This window comes from Cibotium barometz, chromosome 45, assembly GCF_041138505.1.
Source record: "Cibotium barometz isolate CiBa-2024 chromosome 45, ASM4113850v1, whole genome shotgun sequence".
NCBI classification, from domain to species: Eukaryota; Viridiplantae; Streptophyta; class Polypodiopsida; order Cyatheales; family Cibotiaceae; genus Cibotium; species Cibotium barometz.
Window position 1 is genome coordinate 31,366,991 of NC_141090.1, and position 11,932 is coordinate 31,378,922.

Genomic DNA, 11,932 nt, shown 5'->3' on the forward strand with positions numbered 1-11,932 from the left:
CACCTCTACACAAGTTTAATCAATGGTTCACCTCTATTTTGAGTCTGCAAGGAAAGGTAATGCTTATAATGCCATTGCTAGTGTCTATTTCTTTTGTTGTTGAAGAGATGCATCCAGTAGATAATTAGGCAAGTCGGAAAAGCTTCTTACAAGTGTCTAATGGGATGGGAAGAAATGTGAAATCAAGGGAAGTCTTTGTGCACTCCTAAGAAAGCAAGGGAATTGGGCATAATTAATGTTAAAACAATAGCTGAACAAGGTGGGACCTCTCCGATCAGAATTGTTCAGAAAGCTTGGAGTAGCCTTCTTGAAGTCACCTTGCTGAGTGGTCAACGTGAAACTTGGACCTCAAGTTCAAACTTATGGAGATGCATTCGACAACCTTCTAGTAGAGCTAAACCTTCATTAAAATGAGGGGAAAGAAACACACACTTGGGGTTGAAAGAATCAACATCATCCCTTGGATGGACTAAAATGCAGAGGTGGGATGAATCGATTAATTAATGGAGTTGCAAAAATCTTAGAGAAACTTTCAATGGAGCTTGCAACAAGACTTAATAAACTTTGGGACTTTTCTAGGGGTAAAGGAAAAGGGAGAAGGATTTTACTAGAATATGGTCTTCTCCTCTTATAGCCCTAATCTTGAATACTTTAGATGGACTTTGGGTAAAGGAAGAGCTAAGAAATGGACCAGGGACTCAATTCCCTATGGTTTTTTGTTAAACTCTAGGAAAAAATGGGCTTTGGGTAAAGGGAGAGCTAAGAAATGGGCCATGGACTCAATTCCCTATGGTATTTTGTAGAATCAAGAGGAAACAATGGTCTTAATGCCTTGTTAATTGGGTCTTCAACTGGTTAAGTATCTAGCTCAATTTTTGTAGCTTTATGATTCAATTGAGGGAGAGGATACAGGATTTTATTAGCACTTGTCACCAGAACTCGTGATGGAGAACCTCAAGGAGTATAGAAGGTGTGAACTATTGTAGCTGTTGAAGGTATACTGTTACAATGGTAGGATGTAATGAGTTGCTGCCCTATATTTTGATTAAGTTCGATGGACCAGATGGATCAGCCCTACATTTTGATACAGTTTAATGAAATAGATTGACCAACCACTTGAAACAGATAGTTGGCCTGGAAGATGAGGTCTTAAGATGCTTACTACATTAACAAGAGTGAAAACAATCCACATGAGTTACTTTTCCTGCAAATCCAATAAATTTTCTTTTACAACATAGCATTTTCTCTCGTCACTTACCACAAAATAGCCTTGCATGCACCTGTCTGATTATTTAGGGAAGCCTGCATAAGCTTTTCGTTTCATTTACCTGATACACAATAGAAACTCTATCTTGACGAAATACATCAACGCCTTTGACTCCCAAGGAAAGGAGATAGCCAAGGGATAGCCAAAGAGCAATAAAAAGCACAATATAAGTTCTAGATTGTACCTTTGCTATCATGATATGAGCTTTGTTGAAGTAAACTGCCTTTTAACCCTGAATCCCTCTCTCTCTCTCTCTCTCTCTCTCCAAATCTTTCCTAAATTTTCGTTCTCCAACAGAGGTTGAGAAGGGCACGTATGAGCTGACTTATCACACGATCCTGCCGACTAGTAGAAAATTGCATGTACAATAGCTATGACAATTACATGTACAAAAGCTAACTTCAGCACTTAAAACGGAAATTCCAAGTCTGACATACAAATATACAATCTAACCTGTTGCCATAGATATATTTTCTATAACAAACTATGGATGTAAGTTCCAAAGTGCATGAAGAAGTCCTCAATTCAAGCAAGAGAAGAGAACAAAATCTGTAAATCCTTCATGAAAAACTTCACAGCATGAAGGATGGATGCCTTCAACACGATCGAGTTCTTTTAAGTACACAAATCCGTACATGTTGTGGATGCTCTGGCAGTCTACTCCTCACAGCCTGCGCCCAAAAAAAAAAAGATGGGGGAGAGATTTAAACAAATCATACTAATGATTGCTACAAAGATGATGGGAAATGGTGTATCCATCAATAGTGTAGGCCATATCCTCTGGCACACAATAATTCTATATGAACAATGCACAGAGAATCCCATGCACATAGCTGAGCTATTGAAAGTGTACAGCAGCAGCCAACAAGATGGGGAGAGTGCAAGGATGCAGGCAAGAAAGGGACTGATAATTACAGTAAGTGAAGATAATGTTGCAGATGGTAGCTCATGTAAATAGGTAGAGAGATGGCTGGAACGCTAAGGATGTTGGGTGCGGATACACACACACACACTCTCTCTCTCTCTCTCTCTGTCCCTGAGAGCAAGACTAAAATCCAAGTAGCAGAGAAGGATAGAGGGCTCAAGTGCCTAGGGCACCAAGAAAATGAAGCATAAGGAGCTCAAGAGACAACAGCACGATGGGAAACAATTAAAGCTGTCTAGTAGCAGTAAGATCCACGTAAAGTTGAAGAGAAGCAGAAAGAAGTGGAAATGGCCAGGTAACTGCGAAGGCCACCTGAACACAGGCGGGCCCCGGATCATGTGCTGCATCAACAAATAAGTTGCCACTGTTTCCATAAACAAGACAGCCAGACACAACCAAGATAACCAAACAAGAGAGTAACGAGATTCAGGAAGCTCCCGCCCATACCATGACTTTCTCACGTTGTGACCTATAGCATTGATTGTGTTACATGATTTCTTTATTTGAGCAAGACATTTTGCTAGAAAATAAATCAACTTTGAAGGTTCATATCAACCTTAATTTCTAACTGAGAAATGGATGTCCTTTTTGAACAAAAATTGTGAGATCAAAGGTTCAACTAGACCAAGACATTGATGAGGGATCCAGAGTGGGAAGACATCATGGAATAACTCACCATGGGAGTACTTTCAAGGAATTCACAACAAATCAGAAGAAAGCATCAGTCTTGAAGGCTTGCAAGTACATAGTTGTAGCTGGAGCACTATATTGTCTCGAAGTAGTCTCAAAGTAGACAGTGTGCTACGAAGATGTGTGCCACAAGAAGAGAGAAGAGTGGTGCTAAGAGAAGCACACTTGAGAGCTGCGGGAGGACATCAGGGTGCAGTCATCACAGCGAGAAAAGTGTTACATGCAGGTCTGTGGTGGAGCACAATTTATGATGAGAAACAGAACAGAGAAAATTTAATGATTCCCATCTTGACAAAATTTCTGTATTTTAGCTAGCTGCTTTGGGCTCACGACATGCACAAATTTCCTACAAAACACTAATTAACACTGGCTATGACCCTCCTTATACATGGGTAGGGTAAGTAAAGTGTTTGTACATACTTTGCAAAGTATAGCACGCAACTATGGTCTTGTCTTCTTTCCTAACTACGCAAAGATCAACTTTCTTAAGCGCTTTCTCAACTTATCAACTTTGGATGTTCGTGCTCATAGACTCTACTTGCGGTGATTTAATGTGCTTCCTAAGCAATGAAACATGCATAGTTCAGTCATCCTGATGCTGAAGTCCCTGTAGATCATTTATCACCTTTGTAATTAATAGAATCTTCTTGTGATGGGAAGAAACATCAGATTCTGACTTTGTACTTGCTTGATCTTCTTTGTTACATCCTAAACTGGGCTGAGACCATACTAGTTAGGGGTTGATGACCTAAGAAGGGTTAAGGGGATGGATTAGCCCTCCATGGATCAGCAAAGGTTGATGTTCGGGTTGAAAAGCTAACCCAAATTAGGGTTAGAACTTAGCTGAGATTAGGGACTGATAGGATCCGCCCAGGAGGCTAAGAGCTACAAGGATGAAGTCTAGATTGGCCTTGGGTCCAAAGCATGATGTGGCCAAAAAGAGCAATAAGCCTAATAATACGGCTGGGTGCTAGTAATAACCAAGACTAATCTATAAAAGAGTACCTTGGGCCACTTTCGATCATTACGGAGAATGATCACGGCAGAGACGTTGGACCTCAAGGCCAAGGCAAGTAGGTGACTGGGTGGTACACAGGGGCATGCTGTCCACACCAATTTGGGCCTTGGTGGGCCTTGGGCTTGGTAATGGTGTAACTGTTTGGCTCTCCTAGCTCTATTTCACATAATGAAATCCATGCCCGGACACCAGACAGGTGAAAGAAGACATGGGAACAGGGTCCATAAGGTTTGATTAAGAAAAAGCACCATTCTTAGTCAAAAAGCAGGAAAAAGCAAAAAGTCAAACGGGCTTGACCGTGAGCCAAGGGCACCATTGGAAAAAGGACACTAAGCCGGACCAAAAAGCTAAAAGCCGCTTTCTCAAAAAGCAGCTCTAGGGCCAAAAAGCAAGGCCCTAAAGTTGTAAAAGCACAAATCAAGAACTTTGACTCTTATTAATAATATTTAATTAAAAGACATAAGCAAAGCAAAAGCATTACTTTTTGGCAAAAAGCAAGGCTTCCCCAAGTATAAAAGAAGCATGAGCCTCTCTTGAGCATCAAGTGGAAGAAGAACCTCTTCATCGCGTTGCCATCTTTGTTAAGCATAGAGATTATCTTCTTCATCATCATCTATGAACAAGATCATTGAAGATTGAAGGAGATTGTGGAGTATGTGTGGACATCATTGTGATCATGAAGAGCTTCTTCTTCGCCATCAACACCTTCTCTAACATGCTTTTCAGATGTACGGTCAATCCTAGACTTGTATGGGCATATGCATGGGCGATACGGATGTGCATGTACAGAGCTGTACGGACATGTATGGGCAAAAATTTCAAAAACCTAAAAAAAATTTCAGAAACCGTAAAACTGCTCCAAAAACCCTAAAAACTGCTTTTTGGATGTTTTTATCACCCAAAAACCATTAAAACAGGTTTATATCAGTTTTCTTGCGAGAAAGAGCTTTTCCATGGTTTTCTTCATGGACAAGGCTATAGGAGTTATGGAGATTACTCATGGGATGAGCGAGTGTTTCTTGGACTTGGACATATAGCTTGGACGTGGAGAACTTGGACATAGAGCTTGGACATATAGGTTGGGCATTGATCCTGGCCAGCATGCCCGTGGATTGCTCCTGAATAAATTCCTGAAAGGAGGCGGGCCTGTTCCCCGCTCAATGTGTGTATTGTGCAAGATCCCCATTCCCTTTTCTCTCTCCCCTCTCTCTCTTTATATTTTTATTTCTTGGACACATGGTTGAGTCTGTCACTGCACGCCCTGGATTTGGACTTGGACTTGGACTTGGACTTGGACTTGGACTTGGATTTGGATTCATTGGATTTAGATTTGGATATTTGGATTTGGTACTAGCCCGGTGAGAGATACTTGTGGGTCATCCCCGTGGTGTGCTTGACATCAGAGACCTTGTACGTCGACATCGACATTGACTTGGATATCCTACATCAGCATATTTGTTTGTTTTGTATTCATTGATTGTATTGATCCTGGCCAGCATGCCCGTGGATTGCTCCTGAATAAATTCCTGAAAGGGGGCGTGGCATGTTCCCCGCTCAATGTGTGTATTGTTGCAAGATCCCCATTCCCTTTTCTCTCTCCCCTCTCTCTCTTTATATTTTTATCTCTTGGACACGTGGTTGAGTCTGTCATTGCACGCCCCGCTGGCTTACAAATGGTTCTGAACAGGAACCTACGGCTGGGAAGTGCATCACTATCACGGTCATCTATCTCAAATTGCGAGTTATCCTAACCCTAAGGAGGGTTCTCACGCATGTAACCCTTACATACTTGATGAGTATAACTAGTATGTGCATCATTAATCCTCTATTTGACTGACTTTAAGATCTCTGCATAAGTTTCTATACACCATAAATATGGGCCGCTTAAGACAAGAACTTCCATCCAAAGCTGCCTTATGAGCTCTGTAGCAGATGGCATTGCCAATGAAAGAAAACTCTTCACACTTCACTTGCTAATCATGGGAAATACATTGAACACACCAAATGCCACCTGGTGGTAGATTCCAGTGGTAACCATTTGATTTGAGGATGGACATTAGAAAGCAATGGATTTTCTCCAAAGTTGTCCAAAAATACTCTTATAAATTGATCCTCCAGGTCTCTCACGATGCTTTTTGCAGGTACAAAAGCACACACACACTATTGGTTGGTTAAGCCTTAAGGGCTGGCCGAGCAGCCAACAGTCAAAGTAGGGGGGGCATTTGCTACTACGGCAGAGATGTCTGCCAAGCACATTAATAGGGGGACTTCTATTAAGTAAAATAAAATCATGCAAAGGGAGATCTCAAACCAAAAGGTAGGGAGATCACAAACAACCGCAGTCAGTATCCTGCCATAAAAGCCCCTCTCTCATAAGTCTGTTGAGGAGACGGACTTTTATGGCAGCATAGTGACCCTGGGGAGTCGAGGAGAATAAAATACCATTAGTTCCCCTCTCTCATAAATCTGCTGCGTTTTTGTTTGCACAGCTCTAGTAGGTCCCTGTATGCGGGCCCAGGTGGTCAATAGTGTGAATGATGTGACTTCATGTACTGCAAAAACATTGGGTGTCATAAACATGAATAACCTCGAGGGCCTCTCAGCATGGTGGGCAAAAGAGTGTGAATGATGCCACTCCATACACTGCAAATACATTGGGTGTCATAAACATGAATAACCTCGAAGGCCTCTCAGCATCTGCTCTTCCAGATATGCCACGCCGTGATGCTAGCACTAATCTCCCATGTGGTGTCAATACTCAGTGGAGGTGGTGTGCATTGTAATTGGGGGATACCCTGCAGAAAAAATCTTTGAGCTTTGCCATACAAGCAAGTATAACAGGATCTGCTCCCCGGACCCCTACCCCAAAAAGAAGCAGTGGGCCAGACTGAGCCAACCATGCAATAGCACCCCAAGTAATATAGACAGATCATAGGATCGCTCCTCAATCTGTCTAAGAGCTGGGCTATAGATGCCCAGGCCCCAGATCCTCTGTGTTCCTCTGCACTCCCATAAGTAATGATACACTATCTTGGATGAAGCTCGGCATCTAGGACAAGAGGAATCCACGCCAAAATAGATCTGAATGTACAGAACTACAGGACAATGGTCTGACTTTGAGGTGCCTGGAGCAATGAAGATATTGCCACCTCTATCAAGCAGGCATAAATGCAACCTGCACCACTCCTGCGATTACTCCAAGAAAAGAGGAGTCACTATGGCTTTCTATGGAAGTCATTCTCTGACCAGCAGTCCCTACCATGAAAGGAAAAGATAAATCTCCCAGGTTGAGTGGGTGAATGATGCCTTCATGTCCCCCTTCTTATCCGCGGATCATGTTGAAGTCACCTCCAACGATCCAATGGTCTGCCTGAGGTAGAGAGTCCATGATGACATTCCAAAATTTCTCCTCTAGCACATTCAGCACACCAATTTTCAATCAACCCTGAATAAGCATAATCCATTGTGCTCTTGCAGGGATAATAACTCCATGACCAATCATATAAGGAATAAATGCAGTTGTCACTGAAGTACATACTCCACCTTTAGTTACATGTGCAAAGGACCAAAAAGTGTGCCCAAATAAAAGCTTGCCAGATCTAGTGCACTGGCCGACATCAAGCTTATGGTCCTGCATGAGCAAAATATCCATGGGACCATCCGTGACTGCAAGGTGAAGCTAGTTCCTGATGACCTACTTTTGGCAGCGAGGAAAGATGCCACCAAGGCCCTGCACATTCCATGAGACAACTCTCATTGTAAAGAGGTAGAAAATATGGCGCCAGATCTAGTTTGGCACCTCTCATAGGTCTGCACTGTCCCTATATGGGGCGAAAAGTTATCACGTGTGATGGCAATCGAGGAGCATAAGACATCATCATCAACATGGACAGCATCACCAAGATGCTGCAAGGCGTGTACATCTGACTCTTATGCCTGCACACTCTGTTGTACATCACCATGCAACACATCCTCATGCAATAATCCCTATGTGATACATCATGGCTGTGAAGGTGATGCATCAACATCCGCAACTGTCCCACTATAATGGAATAGGAGTGGGTGCATGTCTGTCAACCCGTCTATAAACCCAAATAAGCCAAAGTTTGGGAGTAACAGGGGCTGGAGGGGCCACGGGCACTGTCGCTGGGGCAGGGAATTTTCTTTATTTTTGTGCCGCGCAGGGGGGGGGGGGGGGGGGGGGGGGGGGGGGGGGGGGTGTGCATTTGTGCCATCTCCTAGTGCAGCCCTTGACTCTGGGACAGTATCTGGCAACGTGGCCCTATTGTCAGTCTACTGGCAATCTCAATCCGTTGTCTGAATAAATAGCCATCTGCTCCTGGCAGCATCGCTTATCTGTAAAACAGGGATCACTGACAAGTTTCATGACTTGTGGTACCCCATCAACACTAGCCGTGACCACTGCTGCATTAAAATTAACGAAAATTGAAGCACTGAATATGAATAATGACACATGCAGCATGCCCACACTAAGATGCACGAGCCATACAAGGCTTACTTATTAGGGTTATGGTTAAACAAAGGAAGGCAAAAGTGCCCAGTTTAGTCAACGGGAGGTTGTCTACCAAATTTTGGGTGTCTATTAATAGAACCCCTCTCTCCAAAGCACTGCCCAAAATTTGCTACTTTAAACCTTAGAAATCAAAATGGAGTCAAAGCTGACTCTCAGCTGGAGGATGCACAATTTGGTGCTGAAGACATACAAGAGACCATTATAGAATTCTTTTCTGGATGAAGACCAGCAAGAGATTACCAATAAGGTATAGGTTTGATGCCAAAGCACATTGCCATCCCAACAACTCCCCAGATTCGAGCATGGAACCCTGCATGGCATCAGTGCATCACTACACCATAGCTGTACTTTAAGGAACATTGTTGAAAATAAATTTTGAGGCACCCTTGCATTGATGGGATATACATAGCAGGCCAGCAGTTGAGTTCGTGGAATAGGTAGGGCAGCAGCAGTACATTAAGATCAGGGTGACTGACCAACCATGAGTTAACCTACCAGAAGGCTGTTTGTAAAAGGAACAAATCATTCGTTACCCATTCTCAAGATCCGTTGTCGTTTCTGCTTGTCATTTTAGTTCCTAAATACACTAAGCAATGTGTACAATAGTAGCTCCTTCAGAGTAGGAGGGTGCTATAAGCTAAAAACCAGCTTTAAAATTATCTCAAGCTATAACGAGTGCTTCCTTCAATGTGAGGAGAGGTATGCCATATGCCTAAACATCGCAAGGCCCTTTCATTCTAGGCTTTGAACCTGATGCGTCTCGTTTAAAACTAGCCATGCATTTCAGTATATAGACTGTTAAAAAAACATTTGAACTTCACAATACAATCCTGCAGTCCAGAAACAAAATGAGAATACTTGATTTACCGTAGTAGATGCCAAAGTTGAATTTTTTCATGAACACTATAAAGTCAAAAGAGCCATCCATGAACCCAAAGAAAAGACAAAGCCTGAAACACACCTGTTGCCGCTGGAGTCTCGCATTCTCCTCCTTCAATTGAGTTACCTCAGCTTCTAACTCAACCGTGTAAGCCTGGGAAATCACAAGGCATATCACAAGTAGGTAAAAACCTAACTGGGAAAAATCCTCCATAGCACTTTTACAATGTGCTTCTAACCTGTTTTCTGGCTCTGGATCTAGCGGCAGACTCTCTATTCTTGATCATTCGCCTTTGCCGTCTCTCCACTGTTTTTTCAATTACAGCCTCAGAAGCGCTACGCTTTTTGCCCTGCATGGAGAAGTCAGAGATGGCAGGGGATAGTGCTAGGGCCGTCACACGGCTGCCTGGACCATATCCTGCACCATCAAGAATGCCGTCATACATGGGATTGCCTCCTGGCAGCATGAAAGGCGCAGGAGAGCGCCCCTTTTTGGCTACCACTAATGCAGAAGCAGCTTCTGCTTGCTGCACCAATTGTTGATGATGTTGGCGGTTAGCAAAGTTCAGCCAATCTGGTGCAGCTGAGTTGTCAATGATTGCGGGGGTAAGAGCGCCATTCGTTGGGATGGGGGGGTGAAGACCTAGGGCAGCACCATTGGTTTTAGAGAGGTGTGCAGCAGGGGCAGCGATGGCGGGGACCATCCCATCAGCATCTTCCCTGGCAATGCCAGTTCTCAGAAGAAAATCCTCTAGGGTTACTTCTCCCATGGTTTCTTGGGGAGGCCACGGAGGAGGCGGCGGGGGCGGCTGTTGCAGCTGGTTTGCATAATCGGCGTCGGGCGGATGCTGATAGATATTTTTCCAAGCCTCGTCCTCAATTTTTCCACTCAATGTAGGGAGTAGAACGAGATTATTTTGGCGTTGCAGGCTGGGGTGCCGAGTCGGGGTCCCAGCGCGAGGGCCAGTTGCCACGATAGACGCAGACACGGCTTGGTTATCTTCTCCTACCCAGATGTTCTTCATGAACTCATCAATGTTCATGCTGCCGAATTTCTTACCTGGTTCATTTATTGCATTCTGGAGCTCCTCCAGCGTTGAATTGTAGATGGAAGGCTGTCTGGCTATGGGAGAGTAGGATACTAGACCTGAGCTCCCAGCAGTAGAAGACGAAAACATGGTTTGCGATCCCATAGAAGATGGGAGAGAGAACCTCTGTATCAAGGATAGCAAGCAGGTTGAAAAGGAGATTGTAGAGGATACAAGACCTCTTCACAGAGCCAAAAAGAGAGCAAAAACGGCCAGGTTCTAGGGTTCACGCAGAGATGTACAGAAGAAGACGAATTTCAAATTTCGGAAATTACAGTTTCTCAGAAGACTTGCTTTTCCTGATCGGGGAGAGGAGGAAGGGAGACAGAGCGAGAGAGAGAGAGAGAGAGAGAGAGAGAGAGAGAGAGAGAGTAGCTGTTGTTATCTGCTGCAGCTTTCAACCGAAACGTAAAGAAAAGGAAGGGGTAAGGTAGGTCTTGCACCTGTTCAAATCAGGCCGTCGCCATAGCCAGCGAGCTCGAGCTCAAGTTGGAGTTGGAGTTGGAGTTGGAGTTGGGGTTGCTCTCCTTTGAGAAACATTTGAGATCTTCTTTCCTTTCGAATGTGGGGTCCGCCACACGCATGCTTTTCGAAGGTGCCGTCAAGAGATCTGGAAAATTCCATACACTCAGTACATAATAGTGTTTTTTCCCAGATTTTTTGTGAAATGATGAGAATATGGCATATGCGTTCTAATATTATAATATAATATAATTTATAATAGCCTATAGGCTCGTATGAGATTAGTCTATGTCATAGCCAAACGGTGTATTCACATATGACACCACCGAAGTGCAACGGGAGTTTGTCGACTTCGGGAGACTCATCGTGGGACTTCGGACTTGGCAACAACTCCAAAAGCATGAGATCAGTCCTTGACTAGCATATTATACAAGAGAAAGCTAATGGCCTGGAAAATATGGTAATCTTTCAAGGTTGTTTAGAACTTGTCATATCTGTTCAAACTTAGGTGCTTTACATTAAGCCTTTATGCCTCCCTCTTTGCTTTAATCGATTTGTGCCACTTTACCCAAGTGGTCCACCCTTCGATTCAATTCGATTCAAAAGGTGCGGGTCACATACTCTTATCCGAGCAAGCTCAGCCCTTGCTTTTCGGATCTTTCTCAACCCATACCTCGTTACATGCCTAGCCCTTACGGACGGACAGATGAATATGGGCTTACATGTTCCATCAATCGCATCTAACCTATGCCAATTTTGGCGGATTGTGCCCTAGAGTGATCACTAAATGTGTGGCTATGTCTTTGTGTTCCATTTTAGTTAGGTAGAGATGGCTTGATCTAGTAATAGAGAAGTCCTTGAATCAGTCTTGGTAATTGGAGTTCTTGTTTATTAGGACATACTATAACTAGAGACACTCTATCAACTTCCAACCCATACAATCAGAGTTATTGGTCTTAACCTTAGGTCAAATTCAGCCATAATGATCTTAAACATGTAACAATGTAAGTCCTCAAACTAAGCTTAATCATCTTAGTTGAGGCACTCATTCACCAAGTTAACCTCTTCG

The 11,932-nt window shown here is 43.5% G+C and overlaps 1 protein-coding gene across 2 annotated transcripts; it reads right to left on the minus strand.

Annotated features, from left to right (window-relative positions):
• Nucleotides 1-1,614: 1,614 nt before the first annotated feature.
• Nucleotides 1,615-10,981, minus strand: LOC147612642 (ABSCISIC ACID-INSENSITIVE 5-like protein 2). Of its 2 annotated transcripts, XM_086783220.1 has the most exons (5): nt 10,845-10,981; nt 9,553-10,527; nt 9,396-9,467; nt 8,675-8,744; nt 1,615-1,938 (listed from the first exon to the last, which is right to left on the minus strand). In XM_086783220.1, the coding sequence occupies exons 2-5, from the start codon at nt 10,504-10,506 to the stop codon at nt 1,925-1,927; spliced, it is 1,110 nt and encodes a 369-aa protein (XP_086639346.1). In that variant the 5' UTR covers nt 10,507-10,527; nt 10,845-10,981; the 3' UTR covers nt 1,615-1,924. The 2 variants fall into 2 exon arrangements, with proteins under 2 accessions (XP_086639346.1, XP_086639347.1); XM_086783221.1 differs by lacking the exon at nt 8,675-8,744 and having other exon boundaries at nt 9,553-10,968.
• Between the last annotated feature and the right edge of the window lie 951 nt (nt 10,982-11,932).